The sequence below is a fragment of the Phoxinus phoxinus genome (assembly GCF_949152265.1).
Source record: "Phoxinus phoxinus genome assembly, chromosome: 8".
Classification (NCBI taxonomy): Eukaryota; Metazoa; Chordata; class Actinopteri; order Cypriniformes; family Leuciscidae; genus Phoxinus; species Phoxinus phoxinus.
The window spans coordinates 200,783-224,827 of NC_136883.1; the positions used below are offsets into that span (position 1 = coordinate 200,783).

General features: G+C 47.6%; 1 protein-coding gene across 5 annotated transcripts in view; it reads left to right on the forward strand.

Annotated features, from left to right (window-relative positions):
- pdpr (pyruvate dehydrogenase phosphatase regulatory subunit) overlaps positions 1-24,045 on the forward strand; it is a 61,912-nt gene that overhangs the window by 27,473 nt on the left and 10,394 nt on the right. For 2 of the 5 annotated variants that reach the window (XM_079621449.1, XM_079621453.1), the window contains 10 exons: positions 4,362-4,511; positions 11,564-11,756; positions 11,832-11,956; positions 18,136-18,291; positions 18,792-18,925; positions 19,154-19,302; positions 19,501-19,613; positions 19,919-20,013; positions 21,164-21,253; positions 21,646-21,828. In XM_079621449.1, the coding sequence (XP_079477575.1) occupies positions 4,362-4,511; positions 11,564-11,756; positions 11,832-11,956; positions 18,136-18,291; positions 18,792-18,925; positions 19,154-19,302; positions 19,501-19,613; positions 19,919-20,013; positions 21,164-21,253; positions 21,646-21,828 (1,388 nt within the window). Of the gene's footprint in view, positions 1-390; positions 422-4,361; positions 4,512-4,999; positions 5,038-5,589; positions 5,740-11,563; positions 11,757-11,831; positions 11,957-18,135; positions 18,292-18,791; positions 18,926-19,153; positions 19,303-19,500; positions 19,614-19,918; positions 20,014-21,163; positions 21,254-21,645; positions 21,829-24,045 lie in introns of those variants that run through there. The other 3 variants (XM_079621451.1, XM_079621450.1, XM_079621452.1) reach the window with 3 other exon arrangements.

Sequence of the window (24,045 nt, forward strand, 5' to 3'; positions counted from 1 at the left end):
CACACACACACACACACACACACACACACTCTTACAAAACCCCTGTCTGAGCCCACGCAAGCCGACAGCCCAGGTGACACACACACACACACACACACACACACACACACACACACACACACTCTTACAAAACCCCTGTCTGAGCCCACGCGAGCCGACAGCCCAGGTGACACACACACACACACACACACACACACACACACACACACACTCTTACAAAACCCCTGTCTGAGCCCACGCAAGCCGACAGCCCAGGTGACACACACACACACACACACACACACACACACACACACACACACACACTCTTACAAAACCCCTGTCTGAGCCCACGCGAGCCGACAGCCCAGGTGACACACACACACACACACACACACACTTACAAAACCCCTGTCTGAGCCCACGCGAGCCGACAGCCCAGGTGACACACACACACACACACACACACACACACACACACACACACACACAGACACACACACAGACACACACACACACACGGTTCAGTGAAAAGAGGAGTGTGTTCCGGCACAAACGTTCCCTGCTGCTATTTCGCAGTTTGAGAAACCGAGTCTAAAGACAGCGGCACCGCGCGTTAGTCATATGCTATTTTACAGGGTGTCCGCGGGGTTCTAAAAAGTAGTAAAAGGTAGTAAATGAAATTAGCCAAAATTAAGGGCATTAAAAAGTAATAAACATCATCTGACAAGGTATTAAATTTTCGGACCCCATCCAAGGGTCATCCAAGCCTATGAGTTTCAATTTGTGTTAAGTGTGGATTTATGTATATGTTGCGAGTAGGACTGAGCGATATCGTGTTCGTTCGCGCTGAAACACACTGGTTACCCGGCTGGCTCGCTGCCAAACCTGCTCGCGAGTCCGCTTCTGTTTCAGTCGTTTAAGTTCTCAGACTACTTTACTAGACTACAGATTACTTTACTTTTCACTTTACGCCGCTACAGTTGCAACTTGAATTCGTGCTGGTATTAAAAAAAACTGTGAAGGTATTAAATTCGACTTAAGAATTTCTATATATACCCTGTTTTAAGGGCGCGTGCTTGGCCATTATGTAGTGTGTGAACAACACACACACACTTTGATTCTCTAATCTACACAGATGCAGCAGTGTGTTTCTCCATCATCCCCAATGTCACTTCTCTGTGTTTTACGGCCCTGACGAGAACGTCGGTCTCCTCGGCTGTGAACCGCTCCTGGCGTGCCGCCGTTATAATAGCAATCCACCGTTATAATAGCGATCCGCCGTTATAATAGCAATCCGCCGTTATAATAGCGATCCGCCGTTATAATAGCAATCCGCCGTTATAATAGCGATCCGCCGTTATAATAGCAATCCGCCGCTATAATAGCGATCTGCCGTTATAATAGCGATCCGCCGTTATAATAGCAATCCGCCGTTATAATAGCAATCCGCCGTTATAATAGCGATCCGCCGTTATAATAGCAATCCGCCGTTATAATAGCGATCCGCCGTTATAATAGCAATCCGCCGTTATAATAGCAATCCACCGTTATAATAGCAATCCTCCGTTATAATAGCGATCCGCCGTTATAATAGCAATCCGCCGTTATAATAGCAATCCGCCGTTATAATAGCAATCCGCCGTTATAATAGCAATCCGCCGTTATAATAGCAATCCGCCGTTATAATAGCAATCCACCGTTATAATAGCGATCCGCCGTTATAATAGCAATCCGCCGTTATAATAGCAATCCGCCGTTATAATAGCAATCCGCCGTTATAATAGCGATCCGCCGTTATAATAGCAATCCGCCGTTATAATAGCAATCCACCGTTATAATAGCAATCCGCCGTTATAATAGCGATCCGCCGTTATTATAGCAATCCGCCGTTATAATAGCAATCCGCCGTTATAATAGCGATCCACCGTTATAATAGCAATCCGCTGTTATAATAGCGATCCGCCGTTATAATAGCAATCCGCCGTTATAATAGCGATCCGCCGTTATAATAGCAATCCGCCGTTATAATAGCGATCCGCCGTTATAATAGCGATCCGCCGTTATAATAGCGATCCACCGTTATAATAGCGATCCGCCGTTATAATAGCGATCCGCCGTTATAATAGCGATCCGCCGTTATAATAGCAATCCGCCGTTATAATAGCAATCCGCCGTTATAATAGCGATCCGCCGTTATTATAGCAATCCGCCGTTATAATAGCAATCCGCCGTTATAATAGCAATCCGCCGTTATAATAGCGATCCGCCGTTATAATAGCGATCCGCCGTTATAATAGCGATCCGCCGTTATAATAGCGATCCGCCGTTATAATAGCGATCCGCCGTTATAATAGCGATCCGCCGTTATAATAGCGATCCACCGTTATAATAGCAATCCGCCGTTATAATAGCAATCCGCCGTTATAATAGCGATCCGCCGTTATAATAGCGATCCGCCGTTATAATAGCGATCCGCCGTTATAATAGCAATCCGCCGTTATAATAGCGATCCGCCGTTATAATAGCAATCCGCCGTTATAATAGCAATCCGCCGTTATAATAGCGATCCGCCGTTATAATAGCAATCCGCCGTTATAATAGCGATCCGCCGTTATAATAGCAATCCGCCGTTATAATAGCAATCCGCCGTTATAATAGCAATCCGCCGTTATAATAGCAATCTGCCGTTATAATAGCGATCCGCCGTTATAATAGCAATCCGCCGTTATAATAGCAATCCGCCGTTATAATAGCAATCCGCCGTTATAATAGCGATCCGCCGTTATAATAGCAATCTGCCGTTATAATAGCGATCCGCCGTTATAATAGCGATCCGCCGTTATAATAGCAATCCGCCGTTATAATAGCGATCCGCGGTTATAATAGCAATCCGCCGTTATAATAGCGATCCGCCGTTATAATAGCGATCCGCCGTTATAATAGCGATCCGCCGTTATAATAGCGATCCGCCGTTATAATAGCAATCTGCCGTTATAATAGCGATCCGCCGTTATAATAGCGATCCACCGTTATAATAGCGATCCACCGTTATAATAGCGATCCGCCGTTATAATAGCGATCCGCCGTTATAATAGCGATCCGCCGTTATAATAGCGATCTGCCGTTATATTAGCGATCCGCCGTTATAATAGCGATCCACCGTTATATTAGCGATCCGCCGTTATAATAGCGATCCGCCGTTATAATAGCGATCCGCCGTTATAATAGCGATCTGCCGTTATAATAGCGATCCGCCGTTATAATAGCAATCTGCCGTTATAATAGCGATCCGCCGTTATAATAGCGATCCGCCGTTATAATAGCGATCCGCCGTTATAATAGCAATCCGCCGTTATAATAGCAATCCGCCGTTATAATAGCGATCCACCGTTATAATAGCAATCCGCCGTTATAATAGCGATCCGCCGTTATAATAGCGATCCGCCGTTATAATAGCAATCCGCCGTTATAATAGCGATCCGCCGTTATAATAGCGATCCACCGTTATAATAGCGATCCGCCGTTATAATAGCAATCCGCCGTTATAATAGCGATCCACCGTTATAATAGCGATCCGCCGTTATAATAGCAATCCGCCGTTATAATAGCGATCCGCCGTTATAATAGCAATCCGCCGTTATAATAGCAATCCGCCGTTATAATAGCAATCCGCCGTTATAATAGCAATCCGCCGTTATAATAGCAATCCGCCGTTATAATAGCGATCCGCCGTTATAATAGCGATCCGCCGTTATAATAGCAATCCGCCGTTATAATAGCAATCCGCCGTTATAATAGCAATCCGCCGTTATAATAGCGATCCGCCGTTATAATAGCAATCCGCCGTTATAATAGCGATCCGCCGTTATAATAGCGATCCGCCGTTATAATAGCGATCCGCCGTTATAATAGCAATCCGCCGTTATAATAGCGATCCGCCGTGGAACAAGCGCGCCGGCTCTTAAAGGGAATGTGAGAGGACGCTCTGATTGGTTTATTTCCCGTTACGCCCAAACCACACCTATGAGTAATGAAGCGACTTCAGACACACACATGTTAGATTTGCGTCGGCGCAAGAGTCGTTTATCCCGCCGGTATAATAGCAGCAGCGCCGGGATCCGCCCACAGAGTTACTTGCGTTCCGCGTTTGATACTTGCGTCTCAGTTACACTAGGACTCCATAACTCTATGCATCTGAAAATAAGTTCCCTTTAATGGATTCAATCATTTACATGCAACACACAGAACACCAGATTCACTGCAGCGTCTCACATCATCATCATCATGCGCGAGTGAAACGCACTCCTGCTTTAGCGTAGTCACGATCACCACTGGTGCAGCATGTGTGTGTGATGCAGCGTGTGTGTGTGTGTGTGCAGTGGTGATCGACATGGACGGCAGGATCTACGCTCGCTCCTGGAACGGAGGAATCCTGTCCGGAGGGTTTGAGAAGAACCCGAAGCCCATCTTCACTGAGGGCCGGAACCAGCTGGAGATCCAGAACATGCAGGAGGACTGGGACCACTTCGGTACAGTAGAGGCTGTCACACACACACACACACACACACACACACACACACACACACACACACACACAAACACACTCCGTCATGCAGGAGGACTGGGACCACTTCGGTACAGTAGAGGCTGTCACACACACACACACGCACACACACACACACATACACACTCCGTCATGCAGGAGGACTGGGACCACTTCGGTACAGTAGAGGCTGTCACACACACATACACGCACACACACACACACACATACACACTCCGTCATGCAGGAGGACTGGGACCACTTCGGTACAGTAGAGGATGTCACACACACACACACACACACACACATACACACTCCGTCATGCAGGAGGACTGGGACCACTTCGGTACAGTAGAGGATGTCACACACACACACACACACACACACACACTCCGTCATGCAGGAGGACTGGGACCACTTCGGTACAGTAGAGGCTGTCACACACACACACACACACACACACACACACACACACACACACTCCGTCATGCAGGAGGACTGGGACCACTTCGGTACAGTAGAGGATGTCACACACACAGATGATGTCACACACACACACACACTCTCCATCATGCATGAGATGATGTCACACACACACACACACACACACTCTCCGTCATGCATGAGATGATGTCACACACACACACACACACTCTCCGTCATGCATGAGATTGTCACACACACACACACACACTCCGTCATGCATGAGATGATGTCACACACACACACACACTCCGTCATGCAGGAGATGATGTCACACAAACACACTCCGTCATGCATGAGATGATGTCACACACACACACTCTCCGTCATGCAGGAGATGATGTCACACACACACACACACACTCTCCGTCATGCATGAGATGATGTCACACAAACACACTCCGTCATGCATGAGATGATGTCACACACACACACACACTCTCCGTCATGCATGAGATGATGTCACACACACACACACACACACACACACTCTCCGTCATGCAGGAGATGTTTCGCGGTGTTCAGATATTTCTGGATTAGGCCAGTCCTCCGGGATCACTGTCATGCTTCTGACACGATCAGATGCTCATTACTGCGATCAGTGTCAGGCTGTGACTAACTAACAGCTTATGGATATATTTAATAAAGAGGGAAAAATGCATGATTTCACTAGTCGAACTTCTCCATGGAGATAGGAATGTGTTAGTGAACTATGAACATTTGTAGTTCGGGTGAGTTTCACATCCCGTGTGTGTGTGTGCGTGTGCGTGTGCGTGCGTGTGTGTGTGTTTGGCGTGTGTGTGTGTGTGTGTGTGTGTGTGTGTGTGTGTGTGTGTGTGTGTGCGCGAGTGAACGCCTGTGCTCTCAGTGTAACTCAGGCTTGTTCAGTATGTGGAGATATTTCCAGCGCGCCCGCTGACCTTTGTTCTTCAGTCGTGCCCTCCTCCGCCTGTCCTTGGCTTCTCCTTGAACTCTTCAACATGTTTCCTTGCCCTCACTTGTGAGATGGAAAAACTGAAATCATGTTGTCTTATAAATTGCTGTTCTTGTGAGCATTAGCTGATGTAAACTGGTGTTGTGAGTGGGGTAATAGTCGTTGCTCAACCGCTGAGATCTAACTTTAGCAGCGCTGTGACCGTCTGCTCCTCGTCTCGTCTTTCACACGCTTGGGAATGTGTGTTCTGCCATAGTGACCCACATCAGATCGGCTTTATTACGCTAGTTAAAAGTTACGAAACTCTACGGTCGCTGATAGAGGAGAAGTAACCAGCCAGTCAGATTTCTTACCCAGCCAATTTATCAAAAGCACAAAACTAATTCAGCGTGGTTTACTTTATGCATAAATGTTTGTAGATTAGTCATTGTAATTTGCAAATAAAATGGACCTTCCCAAAAACTCTACCCTGGATTTATAAAGGCTTTGTTATTTCAGATTTGATAGTTAAACATGTGTATGTTAATGGATTTCAATCATTCATAAATACATGGCATGCATGCATTCCCCGTTCCCCGTAGAGTCCACAGAAACACAAACGTGTGTATGGTCATATGTGAGTTGTGTGTGTTGTGGTGTGGTTCCCCGTAGATCCCACAGAAACACACACGTGTGTATGGTCATATGTGAGTTGTGAGTGTTGTCGTGTGGTTCCCCGTAGATCCCACAGAAACACACACGTGTGTATGGTCATATGTGAGTTGTGAGTGTTGTCGTGTGGTTCCCCTTAGAGCCCACAGAAACACACTCGTGTGTATGGTCATATGTGAGTTGTGTGTGTTGTCGTGTGGTTCCCCGTAGATCCCACAGAAACACACACGTGTGTATGGTCATATGTGAGTTGTGTGTGTTGTGGTGTGGTTCCCCGTAGAGCCCACAGAAACACACACGTGTGTATGGTCATATGTGAGTTGTGTGTGTTGTCGTGTGGTTCCCCGTAGAGCCCACAGAAACACACACGTGTGTATGGTCATATGTGAGTTGTGAGTGTTGTCATGCGGTTCCCCGTAGATCCCACAGAAACACACACGTGTGTATGGTCATATGTGAGTTGTGTGTGTTGTCGTGTGGTTCCCCGTAGAGCCCACAGAAACACACACGTGTGTATGGTCATATGTGAGTTGTGAGTGTTGTCATGCGGTTCCCCGTAGATCCCACAGAAACACACACGTGTGTATGGTCATATGTGAGTTGTGAGTGTTGTCGTGCGGTTCCCCGTAGATCCCACAGAAACACACACGTGTGTATGGTCATATGTGAGTTGTGAGTGTTGTCATGCGGTTCCCCGTAGATCCCACAGAAACAAACACGTGTGTATGGTCATATGTGAGTTGTGTGTGTTGTCGTGTGGTTCCCCGTAGAGCCCACAGAAACACACACGTGTGTATGGTCATATGTGAGTTGTGTGTGTTGTCGTGTGGTTCCCCGTGGAGTCCACAGAAACACACACGTGTGTATGGTCATATGTGAGTTGTGAGTGTTGTCATGCGGTTCCCCGTAGATCCCACAGAAACACACACGTGTGTATGGTCATATGTGAGTTGTGTGTGTTGTCGTGTGGTTCCCCGTGGAGTCCACAGAAACACACAAGTGTGTATGGTCATATGTGAGTTGTGTGTGTTGTCGTGTGGTTCCCCGTAGATCCCACAGAAACACACACGTGTGTATGGTCATATGTGAGTTGTGAGTGTTGTCATGTGGTTCCCCGTAGATCCCACAGAAACACACACGTGTGTATGGTCATATGTGAGTTGTGTGTGTTGTCGTGTGGTTCCCCGTGGAGTCCACAGAAACACACAAGTGTGTATGGTCATATGTGAGTTGTGTGTGTTGTCGTGTGGTTCCCCGTGGAGTCCACAGAAACACACACGTGTGTATGGTCATATGTGAGTTGTGAGTGTTGTCATGCGGTTCCCCGTAGATCCCACAGAAACACACACGTGTGTATGGTCATATGTGAGTTGTGTGTGTTGTGGTGTGGTTCCCCGTAGAGCCCACAGAAACACACACGTGTGTATGGTCATATGTGAGTTGTGAGTGTTGTCATGCGGTTCCCCGTAGATCCCACAGAAACACACACGTGTGTATGGTCATATGTGAGTTGTGAGTGTTGTCATGCGGTTCCCCGTAGATCCCACAGAAACACACACGTGTGTATGGTCATATGTGAGTTGTGAGTGTTGTCGTATGGTTCCCCGTAGATCCCACAGAAACACACACGTGTGTATGGTCATATGTGAGTTGTGAGTGTTGTCATGCGGTTCCCCGTAGATCCCACAGAAACACACACGTGTGTATGGTCATATGTGAGTTGTGTGTGTTGTCGTGTGGTTCCCCGTGGAGTCCACAGAAACACACAAGTGTGTATGGTCATATGTGAGTTGTGTGTGTTGTCGTGTGGTTCCCCGTAGATCCCACAGAAACACACACGTGTGTATGGTCATATGTGAGTTGTGAGTGTTGTCATGTGGTTCCCCGTAGATCCCACAGAAACACACACGTGTGTATGGTCATATGTGAGTTGTGTGTGTTGTCGTGTGGTTCCCCGTAGATCCCACAGAAACACACACGTGTGTATGGTCATATGTGAGTTGTGAGTGTTGTCATGCGGTTCCCCGTAGATCCCACAGAAACACACACGTGTGTATGGTCATATGTGAGTTGTGTGTGTTGTCGTGTGGTTCCCCGTGGAGTCCACAGAAACACACAAGTGTGTATGGTCATATGTGAGTTGTGTGTGTTGTCGTGTGGTTCCCCGTGGAGTCCACAGAAACACACACGTGTGTATGGTCATATGTGAGTTGTGAGTGTTGTCATGCGGTTCCCCGTAGATCCCACAGAAACACACACGTGTGTATGGTCATATGTGAGTTTTGAGTGTTGTGGTGTGGTTCCCCGTAGAGTCCACAGAAACACACACGTGTGTATGGTCATATGTGAGTTGTGAGTGTTGTCATGCGGTTCCCCGTAGATCCCACAGAAACACACACGTGTGTATGGTCATATGTGAGTTGTGAGTGTTGTCGTATGGTTCCCCGTAGATCCCACAGAAACACACACGTGTGTATGGTCATATGTGAGTTGTGAGTGTTGTCATGCGGTTCCCCGTAGATCCCACAGAAACACACACGTGTGTATGGTCATATGTGAGTTGTGAGTGTTGTCGTGTGGTTCCCCGTAGAGCCCACAGAAACACACACGTGTGTATGGTCATATGTGAGTTGTGAGTGTTGTCATGCGGTTCCCCGTAGATCCCACAGAAACACACACGTGTGTATGGTCATATGTGAGTTGTGAGTGTTGTCGTGTGGTTCCCCGTAGAGCCCACAGAAACACACACGCGTGTATGGTCATATGTGAGTTGTGAGTGTTGTCGTGCGGTTCCCCGTAGATCCCACAGAAACACACACGTGTGTATGGTCATATGTGAGTTGTGAGTGTTGTCATGCGGTTCCCCGTAGATCCCACAGAAACACACACGTGTGTATGGTCATATGTGAGTTGTGAGTGTTGTCGTGCGGTTCCCCGTAGATCCCACAGAAACACACACGTGTGTATGGTCATATGTGAGTTGTGAGTGTTGTCATGCGGTTCCCCGTAGAGCCCACAGAAACACACACGTGTGTATGGTCATATGTGAGTTGTGAGTGTTGTCGTGTGGTTCCCCGTAGAGCCCACAGAAACACACACGTGTGTATGGTCATATGTGAGTTGTGAGTGTTGTCATGCGGTTCCCCGTAGATCCCACAGAAACACACACGTGTGTATGGTCATATGTGAGTTGTGAGTGTTGTCGTATGGTTCCCCGTAGATCCCACAGAAACACACACGTGTGTATGGTCATATGTGAGTTGTGAGTGTTGTCATGCGGTTCCCCGTAGATCCCACAGAAACACACACGTGTGTATGGTCATATGTGAGTTGTGAGTGTTGTCGTATGGTTCCCCGTAGATCCCACAGAAACACACACGTGTGTATGGTCATATGTGAGTTGTGAGTGTTGTCGTGTGGTTCCCCGTAGAGCCCACAGAAACACACACGTGTGTATGGTCATATGTGTGTTGTGAGTGTTGTCATGCGGTTCCCCGTAGAGCCCACAGAAACACACACGTGTGTATGGTCATATGTGAGTTGTGAGTGTTGTCGTGTGGTTCCCCGTAGAGCCCACAGAAACACACACGTGTGTATGGTCATATGTGAGTTGTGAGTGTTGTCATGCGGTTCCCCGTAGATCCCACAGAAACACACACGTGTGTATGGTCATATGTGAGTTGTGAGTGTTGTCGTATGGTTCCCCGTAGATCCCACAGAAACACACACGTGTGTATGGTCATATGTGAGTTGTGAGTGTTGTCATGCGGTTCCCCGTAGATCCCACAGAAACACACACGTGTGTATGGTCATATGTGAGTTGTGAGTGTTGTCGTATGGTTCCCCGTAGATCCCACAGAAACACACACGTGTGTATGGTCATATGTGAGTTGTGAGTGTTGTCGTGTGGTTCCCCGTAGAGCCCACAGAAACACACACGTGTGTATGGTCATATGTGTGTTGTGAGTGTTGTCATGCGGTTCCCCGTAGAGCCCACAGAAACACACACGTGTGTATGGTCATATGTGAGTTGTGAGTGTTGTCGTGTGGTTCCCCGTAGAGCCCACAGAAACACACACGTGTGTATGGTCATATGTGAGTTGTGAGTGTTGTCGTGTGGTTCCCCGTAGAGCCCACAGAAACACACACGTGTGTATGGTCATATGTGAGTTGTGAGTGTTGTGGTGTGGTTCCCCGTAGAGCCCACAGAAACACACACGTGTGTATGGTCATATGTGAGTTGTGAGTGTTGTGGTGTGGTTCCCCGTAGAGCCCACAGAAACACACACGTGTGTATGGTCATATGTGAGTTGTGAGTGTTGTCGTATGGTTCCCCGTAGAGCCCACAGAAACACACACGTGTGTATGGTCATATGTGAGTTGTGAGTGTTGTCATGCGGTTCCCCGTAGATCCCACAGAAACACACCGGTGTGTATGGTCATATGTGAGTTGTGAGTGTTGTCGTGTGGTTCCCCGTAGAGTCCACAGAAACACACACGTGTGTATGGTCATATGTGAGTTGTGAGTGTTGTCGTGTGGTTCCCCGTAGAGCCCACAGAAACACACACGTGTGTATGGTCATATGTGAGTTGTGAGTGTTGTCGTGTGGTTCCCCGTAGAGCCCACAGAAACACACACGTGTGTATGGTCATATGTGAGTTGTGAGTGTTGTCGTGTGGTTCCCCGTAGAGCCCACAGAAACACACACGTGTGTATGGTCATATGTGAGTTGTGAGTGTTGTCGTGTGGTTCCCCTTAGAGCCCACAGAAACACACACGTGTGTATGGTCATATGTGAGTTGTGAGTGTTGTCGTGTGGTTCCCCGTAGAGCCCACAGAAACACACACGTGTGTATGGTCATATGTGAGTTGTGAGTGTTGTCGTGTGGTTCCCCGTAGAGCCCACAGAAACACACACGTGTGTATGGTCATATGTGAGTTGTGAGTGTTGTCGTGTGGTTCCCCGTAGAGCCCATGTTGAGCGCTCTGCTGCGCCGGATGCCTGGGCTCGAGGCCTGTGAGATCCAACAGCTGGTCAACTGCCCAGAATCCTTCACTCCGGACATGCGCTGCCTGATGGGAGAGACGCCGGGGATCTATGGATACTTCGTGTTGGCGGGCATGAACTCGTCCGGGCTCTCGTTTGCTGGCGGAGCGGGGAAGTAAGGCATCAGCTCTGCTGGACGGTTCTGCAGCTTTGAGTTTGATAAGTTCACAACAGCTTCTTCTTCCCGCAGATATATGGCGGAGTGGATGACGTACGGATATCCTAGTGCTAACGTGTGGCCACTGGACATCAAGCGCTTCGGGAACCTGCAGAGCAGCCGCACGTTCCTGCGCCATCGAGTGATGGAAGTCATGCGTGAGTCTCAGCCACTCTTACTAACATGAGTATCAGCCACGGTTACTGACAGAGACTCGAGTGAGTATCAGCCACGGTTACTGACAGAGACTCGAGTGAGTATTAGCCACAGTTACTGACAGAGACTCGAGTGAGTATCAGCCACAGTTACTGACAGAGACTCGAGTGAGTATCAGCCACGGTTACTGACAGAGACTCGAGTGAGTATTAGCCACAGTTACTGACAGAGACTCGAGTGAGTATCAGCCACAGTTACTGACAGAGACTCAAGTGAGTATTAGCCACAGTTACTGACAGAGACTCGAGTGAGTATCAGCCACAGTTACTGACAGAGACTCGAGTGAGTATTAGCCACAGTTACTGACAGAGACTCGAGTGAGTATCAGCCACAGTTACTGACAGAGACTCGAGTGAGTATCAGCCACGGTTACTGACAGAGACTCGAGTGAGTATCAGCCACAGTTACTGACAGAGACTCGAGTGAGTATCAGCCACAGTTACTGACAGAGACTCGAGTGAGTATCAGCCACAGTTACTGACAGAGACTCGAGTGAGTATTAGCCACAGTTACTGACAGAGACTCGAGTGAGTATCAGCCACAGTTACTGACAGAGACTCGAGTGAGTATCAGCCATAGTTACTGACAGAGACTCGAGTGAGTATTAGCCACGGTTACTGACAGAGACTCGAGTGAGTATCAGCCACAGTTACTGACAGAGACTCGAGTGAGTATCAGCCACAGTTACTGACAGAGACTCGAGTGAGTATCAGCCACAGTTACTGACAGAGACTCGAGTGAGTATCAGCCACAGTTACTGACAGAGACTCGAGTGAGTATTAGCCACAGTTACTGACAGAGACTCGAGTGAGTATCAGCCACAGTTACTGACAGAGACTCGAGTGAGTATCAGCCACAGTTACTGACAGAGACTCGAGTGAGTATCAGCCACGGTTACTGACAGAGACTCGAGTGAGTATCAGCCACTGTTACTGACAGAGACTCGAGTGAGTATCAGCCACAGTTACTGACAGAGACTCGAGTGAGTATCAGCCACAGTTACTGACAGAGACTCGAGTGAGTATTAGCCACGGTTACTGACAGAGACTCGAGTGAGTATTAGCCACAGTTACTGACAGAGACTCGAGTGAGTATCAGCCACAGTTACTGACAGAGACTCGAGTGAGTATCAGCCACAGTTACTGACAGAGACTCGAGTGAGTATCAGCCACAGTTACTGACAGAGACTCGAGTGAGTATCAGCCACAGTTACTGACAGAGACTCGAGTGAGTATCAGCCACGGTTACTGACAGAGACTCGAGTGAGTATCAGCCACGGTTACTGACAGAGACTCGAGTGAGTATCAGCCACGGTTACTGACAGAGACTCGAGTGAGTATCAGCCACAGTTACTGACAGAGACTCGAGTGAGTATCAGCCACAGTTACTGACAGAGACTCGAGTGAGTATCAGCCACAGTTACTGACAGAGACTCGAGTGAGTATCAGCCACAGTTACTGACAGAGACTCGAGTGAGTATCAGCCACAGTTACTGACAGAGACTCGAGTGAGTATCAGCCACAGTTACTGACAGAGACTCGAGTGAGTATCAGCCACAGTTACTGACAGAGACTCGAGTGAGTATCAGCCACAGTTACTGACAGAGACTCGAGTGAGTATCAGCCACGGTTACTGACAGAGACTCGAGTGAGTATCAGCCACAGTTACTGACAGAGACTCGAGTGAGTATCAGCCACGGTTACTGACAGAGACTCGAGTGAGTATCAGCCACAGTTACTGACAGAGACTCGAGTGAGTATCAGCCACGGTTACTGACAGAGACTCGAGTGAGTATCAGCCACAGTTACTGACAGAGACTCGAGTGAGTATCAGCCACGGTTACTGACAGAGACTCGAGTGAGTATCAGCCACAGTTACTGACAGAGACTCGAGTGAGTATCAGCCACAGTTACTGACAGAGACTCGAGTGAGTATCAGCCACAGTTACTGACAGAGACTCGAGTGAGTATCAGCCACGGTTACTGACAGAGACTCGAGTGAGTATCAGCCACAGTTACTGACAGAGACTCGAGTGAGTATCAGTATCAGAGTATCAGAGACTCGAGTGAGTATCAGCCACAGTTACTGACAGAGACTCGAGTGAGTATCAGCCACGGTTACTGACAGAGACTCGAGTGAGTATTAGCCACGGTTACTGACAGAGACTCGAGTGAGTATCAGCCACGGTTACTGACAGAGACTCGAGTGAGTATTAGCCACGGTTACTGACAGAGACTCGAGTGAGTATTAGCCACGGTTACTGACAGAGACTCGAGTGAGTATTAGCCACGGTTACTGACAGAGACTCGAGTGAGTATTAGCCACGGTTACTGACAGAGACTCGAGTGAGTATTAGCCACGGTTACTGACAGAGACTCGAGTGAGTATCAGCCACGGTTACTGACAGAGACTCGAGTGAGTATCAGCCACAGTTACTGACAGAGACTTGAGTGAGTATCAGCCACAGTTACTGACAGAGACTTGAGTGAGTATCAGCCACAGTTACTGACAGAGACTCGAGTGAGTATCAGCCACAGTTACTGACAGAGACTCGAGTGAGTATCAGCCACGGTTACTGACAGAGACTCGAGTGAGTATCAGCCACAGTTACTGACAGAGACTCGAGTGAGTATCAGCCACGGTTACTGACAGAGACTCGAGTGAGTATCAGCCACAGTTACTGACAGAGACTCGAGTGAGTATCAGCCACAGTTACTGACAGAGACTCGAGTGAGTATCAGCCACAGTTACTGACAGAGACTCGAGTGAGTATCAGCCATAGTTACTGACAGAGACTCGAGTGAGTATTAGCCACGGTTACTGACAGAGACTCGAGTGAGTATCAGCCACAGTTACTGACAGAGACTCGAGTGAGTATCAGCCACGGTTACTGACAGAGACTCGAGTGAGTATTAGCCACGGTTACTGACAGAGACTCGAGTGAGTATTAGCCACGGTTACTGACAGAGACTCGAGTGAGTATCAGCCACGGTTACTGACAGAGACTCGAGTGAGTATCAGCCACAGTTACTGACAGAGACTCGAGTGAGTATCAGCCACAGTTACTGACAGAGACTCGAGTGAGTATCAGCCACAGTTACTGACAGAGACTCGAGTGAGTATCAGCCACAGTTACTGACAGAGACTCGAGTGAGTATCAGCCACAGTTACTGACAGAGACTCGAGTGAGTATCAGCCACAGTTACTGACAGAGACTCGAGTGAGTATCAGTCACAGTTACTGACAGAGACTCGAGTGAGTATCAGCCACGGTTACTGACAGAGACTCGAGTGAGTATCAGCCACAGTTACTGACAGAGACTCGAGTGAGTATCAGCCACGGTTACTGACAGAGACTCGAGTGAGTATCAGCCACAGTTACTGACAGAGACTCGAGTGAGTATCAGCCACAGTTACTGACAGAGACTCGAGTGAGTATCAGCCACAGTTACTGACAGAGACTCGAGTGAGTATCAGCCACAGTTACTGACAGAGACTCGAGTGAGTATTAGCCACAGTTACTGACAGAGACTCGAGTGAGTATCAGCCACAGTTACTGACAGAGACTCGAGTGAGTATCAGCCACAGTTACTGACAGAGACTCGAGTGAGTATCAGCCACAGTTACTGACAGAGACTCGAGTGAGTATCAGCCACGGTTACTGACAGAGACTCGAGTGAGTATCAGCCACAGTTACTGACAGAGACTTGAGTGAGTATCAGCCACAGTTACTGACAGAGACTCGAGTGAGTATTAGCCACAGTTACTGACAGAGACTCGAGTGAGTATCAGCCATAGTTACTGACAGAGACTCGAGTGAGTATTAGCCACGGTTACTGACAGAGACTCGAGTGAGTATCAGCCACAGTTACTGACAGAGACTCGAGTGAGTATCAGCCACGGTTACTGACAGAGACTCGAGTGAGTATTAGCCACGGTTACTGACAGAGACTCGAGTGAGTATTAGCCACGGTTACTGACAGAGACTCGAGTGAAAATCAGCCACGGTTACTGACAGAGACTCGAGTGAGTATCAGCCACAGTTACTGACAGAGACTCGAGTGAGTATCAGCCACAGTTACTGACAGAGACTCGAGTGAGTATCAGCCACAGTTACTGACAGAGACTCGAGTGAGTATCAGCCACAGTTACTGACAGAGACTCGAGTGAGTATCAGCCACAGTTACTGACAGAGACTCGAGTGAGTATCAGCCACAGTTACTGACAGAGACTCGAGTGAGTATCAGTCACAGTTACTGACAGAGACTCGAGTGAGTATCAGCCACGGTTACTGACAGAGACTCGAGTGAGTATCAGCCACAGTTACTGACAGAGACTCGAGTGAGTATCAGCCACGGTTACTGACAGAGACTCGAGTGAGTATCAGCCACAGTTACTGACAGAGACTCGAGTGAGTATCAGCCACAGTTACTGACAGAGACTCGAGTGAGTATCAGCCACAGTTACTGACAGAGACTCGAGTGAGTATTAGCCACAGTTACTGACAGAGACTCGAGTGAGTATCAGCCACAGTTACTGACAGAGACTCGAGTGAGTATTAGCCACAGTTACTGACAGAGACTCGAGTGAGTATCAGCCACAGTTACTGACAGAGACTCGAGTGAGTATCAGCCACAGTTACTGACAGAGACTCGAGTGAGTATCAGCCACAGTTACTGACAGAGACTCGAGTGAGTATCAGCCACGGTTACTGACAGAGACTCGAGTGAGTATCAGCCACAGTTACTGACAGAGACTCGAGTGAGTATCAGCCACAGTTACTGACAGAGACTCGAGTGAGTATCAGCCACAGTTACTGACAGAGACTCGAGTGAGTATCAGCCACAGTTACTGACAGAGACTCGAGTGAGTATCAGCCACAGTTACTGACAGAGACTCGAGTGAGTATCAGCCACAGTTACTGACAGAGACTCGAGTGAGTATCAGCCACAGTTACTGACAGAGACTCGAGTGAGTATCAGCCACAGTTACTGACAGAGACTCGAGTGAGTATCAGCCACAGTTACTGACAGAGACTCGAGTGAGTATCAGCCACAGTTACTGACAGAGACTCGAGTGAGTATCAGCCACAGTTACTGACAGAGACTCGAGTGAGTATCAGCCACAGTTACTGACAGAGACTCGAGTGAGTATCAGCCACGGTTACTGACAGAGACTCGAGTGAGTATCAGGACAGAGACTCGAGTGAGTATTAGCCACGGTTACTGACAGAGACTCGAGTGAGTATTAGCCACAGTTACTGACAGAGACTCGAGTGAGTATCAGGACAGAGACTCGAGTGAGTATTAGCCACGGTTACTGACAGAGACTCGAGTGAGTATTAGCCACGGTTACTGACAGAGACTCGAGTGAGTATCAGCCACAGTTACTGACAGAGACTCGAGTGAGTATCAGCCACGGTTACTGACAGAGACTCGAGTGAGTATCAGGACAGAGACTCGAGTGAGTATTAGCCACGGTTACTGACAGAGACTCGAGTGAGTATTAGCCACGGTTACTGACAGAGACTCGAGTGAGTATCAGCCACGGTTACTGACAGAGACTCGAGTGAGCATTAGCCACGGTTACTGACAGAGACTCGAGTGAGTATCAGCCACGGTTACTGACAGAGACTCGAGTGAGTATCAGCCACAGTTACTGACAGAGACTCGAGTGAGTATTAGCCACGGTTACTGACAGAGACTCGAGTGAGTATCAGCCACAGTTACTGACAGAGACTCGAGTGAGCATTAGCCACGGTTACTGACAGAGACTCGAGTGAGTATTAGCCACAGTTACTGACAGAGACTCGAGTGAGTATCAGCCACAGTTACTGACAGAGACTCGAGTGAGTATCAGCCACAGTTACTGACAGAGACTCGAGTGAGTATCAGCCACAGTTACTGACAGAGACTCGAGTGAGTATTAGCCACAGTTACTGACAGAGACTCGAGTGAGTATTAGCCACAGTTACTGACAGAGACTCGAGTGAGTATCAGCCACAGTTACTGACAGAGACTCGAGTGAGTATCAGCCACAGTTACTGACAGAGACTCGAGTGAGTATTAGCCACGGTTACTGACAGATTTGTGTGTGTGTGTGTGTTTGTGTGTGTCCACCAGCGCTCCTGTACGGACTGAAGGTTCCCCGCTGGGACTTCCAGACGGGCCGGCAGCTGCGCACGAGTCCGCTGTACGACCGGCTCGACACACAGGGAGCGCGCTGGATGGAGAAGCACGGCTTTGAGAGAGCCAAGTACTTCGTTCCTGCTGGGAAGGGTGAGAACCGCCGCTGACCACGTTGTGTTCCCAGTTTAGGTTGTTTTCTGTCACTATCGGTTCAGAATGATTATTTTTATTCTACAAACCCAGTCTATTGTTTGGACACATACTTAAAGATACATACTTAAATATAACTCAGATTGTATTCGTCTAAAAGAAGTGTCATTTGAGTAATGGTGAGTAAATCTTGGGCTAATTTTCTTTTTTGTGTGAACTAACCCTTTAAGATTACTATTTTGTGCGTTTTAGATGGAAAATGGGTGTTATGGATTGACCAGAAAAATGTTTAGTACTCCATTACATTTGAGCCTCTTCAATGTGACAAAGTGTTTTACTTATTGTCCAAACTGTTAACAAGCTTTGTACTTTATCAATATTAAACAGCTTAGCATGGATGCAGCTTAGCAGATGAATGATTCCACTTAAAGATATGAAAGCAAATGTCCAGCTGTGATATTTCAGTGTCACTAGCGTGTGTTGGTCTCGAATCCTCACAGATTTACTGGCGCTGGATCAGAGTAAGACCTTCTACAAGCCCGACTGGTTTGATATCGTGGGAGCGGAGGTGAAGTGCTGCAAGGAGGCGGTGTGTGTCATCGACATGTCCTCCTTCACCAAGTTTGAGCTCACGGTGAGTCCGTTCATCCCTTCACCGTCATTTCAGTATGGAAGAAAAAAGTACAAATAAGCAAGGTAAAAGTTTGACTTTTTATCTCACAATTCTGAGAGGAAAAAATCTGAAGTGTGAGATAAAAAGTTGCAATGACCTTTTTAGTTTTTTTATTCAGTGGTTTCCATATATCCCGTTCATCAGTCTTCAGATGTCTTGTGTGTGTGTGTGTGTGTGTGTGTGTTTCAGTCTGCGGGCGATCAGGCCCTGGTTCTGCTCCAGCGTCTGTGTGCTAATGACCTGGACGTGCCGGTCGGACACATCGTCCACACGGGGATGCTGAACGAGAGAGGCGGCTACGAGAACGACTGCAGCGTGGTGCGCCTCAGCAAAAACAGGTGCGCAAACAGGGACACTTCCCATGAAGCATGCAGTTCATGAGTTAAAGTACAAAACATTCATATTATATGGCATTAACCAACCAGGACAGCAGATCCTCCTGCGTATGCCAAAGTCACCAAAGCAGACTCGCGACTAATTCTCAGTTAGATCCAGATCAGTTCATTGTTATTGACGTGATCCGGTTCTGTCTCCAGCTTCTTCATCATTTCACCCACGGATCAGCAAGTGCACTGCTGGTCTTGGATCAAGAAGCACATGCCCAGCGATCCGCAGCTCCACCTGGAGGACGTCAGCTGGAAGTACACCGGTGAGAAATCAATGCATCCTTACTAACTGAACTTACATTGTGTGTTAAATCAGGAAAACCTTCCATCAAAGCTAAGCTAGTTTTCCTTTCTATTATTTTTAAGAATCATGGAAGCCATTTCAGTTGAAGTGGTTCCTCAGCACAGTGTTGCTCTGAATCAGTCTGATGGGATGATGTGGCAAAGTCGCTCATTTCAATAGACTAGCCTTAAATGTGAAGTAGAGAGTAAATGTCAGAAATTAAATGAGCCTTTTTGGCCTTGGCTTGTGTGTGTGATGCAGTAATCGGTGTCATGTGATCTGTAGCTCTGAATCTGATTGGCCCGCGAGCCATGGACGTGTTGGCTGAGCTGTCGTACGTGTCCATGACCCCGGAGCACTTCCCCTCGCTCTTCTGTAAGGTGAGGAAAGCCCTTCTCAAAGATCTCTGGGTTAAAAACAGCAGGTACATGAAATAAATCAGTGTCCATCACGGTCTCTGTGCCTAAGCCCCCTTCACAACAGATTTATAGTTTGAGCTGGAAATCACGTTTCACGTCATTTGTCTCTGTGTGGTTACGCCACGTCCGCTGGGTCGCGACTACTAACCCTAACCGTGTGAAAACCCCGTCTGAGGAATCATGGGTTGTTAAAACTCATTAATCTCGTTCAGAGAAGAGCTTGTGCTCAGAAAGGCCGAACACATCGGACTGCTCTTCAGAGAGGAGGGAAACATCTAGCGATCGTCGTGTCTATCTATTGGAACGGTATTTATTTTAAAACAAATGGTTTCATTGATTCAAAACTGTGGAAGACGGTGTGTTTTCTGCTAGAGACGTCGCCGGCCGACTCCAGCGCTGAAGAGCGGAGCCGTTATTAATCATTAATCAACACCATGTTCCTCAGACAGTTTTACTCCTCAAAGCTAGCAGGAGGAATCCTCTGTGATGGGCTGATGATCATGATCACTGGTCCCAGTTCAGATCCTTCGAGGGACGGGGGGGTCGGTGTTAAACGGGACGGTCCCGCCTACGAGAACTTGTTGCCTAGCAACAGCTGCCATTGACGAGCGCAGTGACGCTTGTACTTTTAAAACTGTCTGAAAACAAAACCGGGTTCACGCCCTTTCTAAATATGATCACATTGGTCTATAAAATCCCTCCTTAGTAAGATATATCAACATTTGAGCCTCTTTCATTTGAATTTTTTTATATTTGTATCGTTAGATAAAAGTACGTTTAAACCTAATACTTATTTTCAAAAGAGTAATCCAGCTAAAAAATTGTTTACGTTTTATTTGAATGTGTCCTTGTTACAGAGTAATTAAACACTGAAGTGCTGAGTAATATTAATTAACAACATGCACGTACTTTAGGGTTAGTTGCATGCATTGACTACAGCGAGTACAGCACAGGTAACGTGTAACAAGCACACAGTATCTCACGTGTTGCGGCGTCAGCGCTGCGCTCGGACCGTCTGGTAGAGGACCCGCTCGCTCGCTCCTGAGGCGTCTGTAGGAGCGTTGGAAATGATCCGGTGTTTGATGAGTTTCCTCACACCTGTGTCTTGCAGGAGATGAGTGTGGGATACGCCAACGGCATCAGAGTCATGAGTATGACCCACACCGGAGAGCCCGGCTTCATGCTGTACATCCCCATCGAGGTGAGACACGAGTGAACATCTGCTGATCACTAACTCTGTGTTCATGGGACAAACATCAGCTGTGTTTTCATGGACCCTAATAATCCGAGTGCAACCTGTAACCACGTCCATCGGAATTAATTGGCCAGATCTGATTAAAATTGCATTCGGATTTATTAAGTTGGCTTGAAAAAGCCAACTTACTGATATTGTACTTAAACTTATTATTATTATTAGACAAAATTTTCAATTGATACTCCTAGACTTTTCAAGCTACATCCACCAAACTCGGCTCAGACTGTTCTGACTTTCCTATCTATCTATCTATCTATCTATCTATCTATCTATCTATCTATCTATCTATCTATCTATCTATCTATCTATCTATCTATCTATCTATCTCCTGTTCCCAGTATGCACTGCATGTGTATAACGAACTGATGTCAGTGGGGCAGAAGTACGGCATCCGTAACGCGGGCTACTACGCTCTACGCAGTCTGCGCATCGAGAAGTTCTTCGCCTTCTGGGGGCAGGACCTGGACTCCTTCACCACACCGCTCGAGTGCGGCCGCGAGTTCAGGGTCAAGTTTGACAAGGTGAGTTTCTAGACCTTAGACCTGTACGCAACCACTCACAGATACCCAGAATGCCCTGACAGCTACTGAGCAAAGAACAGCTTAGCGACCACAACATCCCAGCACGCTGTACTTGAACCACACGTCTAGTTTATGCTTACTGCTCTTTCTGGAAAGTATTGCCACAGTTCAGGGCGTTTACACTGCAAGAGAGATTAATATTTTTGACCTGTTTACACATAAAGGTTGGTAATCCAGAGCTTGATAGTGTTGGGGTTTATTCAGCTCAACGCCACAGAAACACAAAGAAAAAAATTACTCAACTTCATTGAAAAACATAACTGCATTTGGAGTAAAAGACCTTCTAAATTGCTCTGTAGAACACAGAGGCATTACTAATCTTCCACTAAATGAACTTTTAAGTCCACTAAAAATACAATGTAGTGGAACACATAATTATTTTTAATTTTGCCCTTGTTCTCTTCTCCACAGTAACCTCAAGTGAATCAGGATTAAGGCCAATAACCGAGCCAACCTTTCTAATCAGTTTATTAATCCTAGTATTTATATCATCTACAGTGATACTACATCCCCAACAGAGCAATGCATAAAACAAACACTAGCCATGATTCCCTGATAAATAACAGAGAAGCTTCCTACTTACACCAATAGAACTCAACTTCCTCAAGAAGAATAGTCTTGATTGCGCCTTTTTTAAAACAGCCTCACTATTCTTCTTCCAGTTTAATTTACTGTCCAAATGGACACCAAGATATTCATAAGACTGAACAATCTCTACTTTCAGACCGTTAATTATCACTGGTCTCTGATCTCTCAGAGTCTCACACACTGATCTCTCTCCTGTAGGACACAGGGTTCCACACACACTGATCTCTCCTGTAGGACACAGGGTTCCACACACACTGATCTCTCCTGTAGGACACAGGGTTCCTCACACACTGATCTCTCCTGTAGGACACAGGGTTCCACACACACTGATCTCTCTCCTGTAGGACACAGGGTTCCTCACACACTGATCTCTCTCCTGTAGGACACAGGGTTCCTCACACACTGATCTCTCTCCTGTAGGACACAGGGTTCCTCACACACTGATCTCTCTCCTGTAGGACACAGGGTTCCTCACACACTGATCTCTCTCCTGTAGGACACAGGGTTCCTCACACACTGATCTCTCCTGTAGGACACAGGGTTCCACACACACTGATCTCTCTCCTGTAGGACACAGGATTCCTCACACACTGATCTCTCCTGTAGGACACAGGGTTCCTCACACACTGATCTCTCCTGTAGGACACAGGGTTCCACACACACTGATCTCTCTCCTGTAGGACACAGGGTTCCTCACACACTGATCTCTCCTGTAGGACACAGGGTTCCACACACACTGATCTCTCTCCTGTAGGACACAGGATTCCTCACACACTGATCTCTCTCCTGTAGGACACAGGGTTCCTCACACACTGATCTCTCCTGTAGGACACAGGGTTCCTCACACACTGATCTCTCTCCTGTAGGACACAGGATTCCTCACACACTGATCTCTCTCCTGTAGGACACAGGGTTCCACACACACTGATCTCTCTCCTGTAGGACACAGGGTTCCACACACACTGATCTCTCTCCTGTAGGACACAGGATTCCTCACACACTGATCTCTCCTGTAGGACACAGGGTTCCACACACACTGATCTCTCTCCTGTAGGACACAGGGTTCCACACACACTGATCTCTCTCCTGTAGGACACAGGGTTCCACACACACTGATCTCTCTCCTGTAGGACACAGGGTTCCTCACACACTGATCTCTCCTGTAGGACACAGGGTTCCTCACACACTGATCTCTCCTGTAGGACACAGGGTTCCTCACACTGATCTCTCTCCTGTAGGACACAGGATTCCACACACACTGATCTCTCCTGTAGGACACAGGGTTCCTCACACACTGATCTCTCCTGTAGGACACAGGGTTCCACACACACTGATCTCTCTCCTGTAGGACACAGGATTCCTCACACACTGATCTCTCCTGTAGGACACAGGGTTCCTCACACACTGATCTCTCCTGTAGGACACAGGGTTCCACACACACTGATCTCTCTCCTGTAGGACACAGGGTTCCTCACACACTGATCTCTCCTGTAGGACACAGGGTTCCACACACACTGATCTCTCTCCTGTAGGACACAGGATTCCTCACACACTGATCTCTCTCCTGTA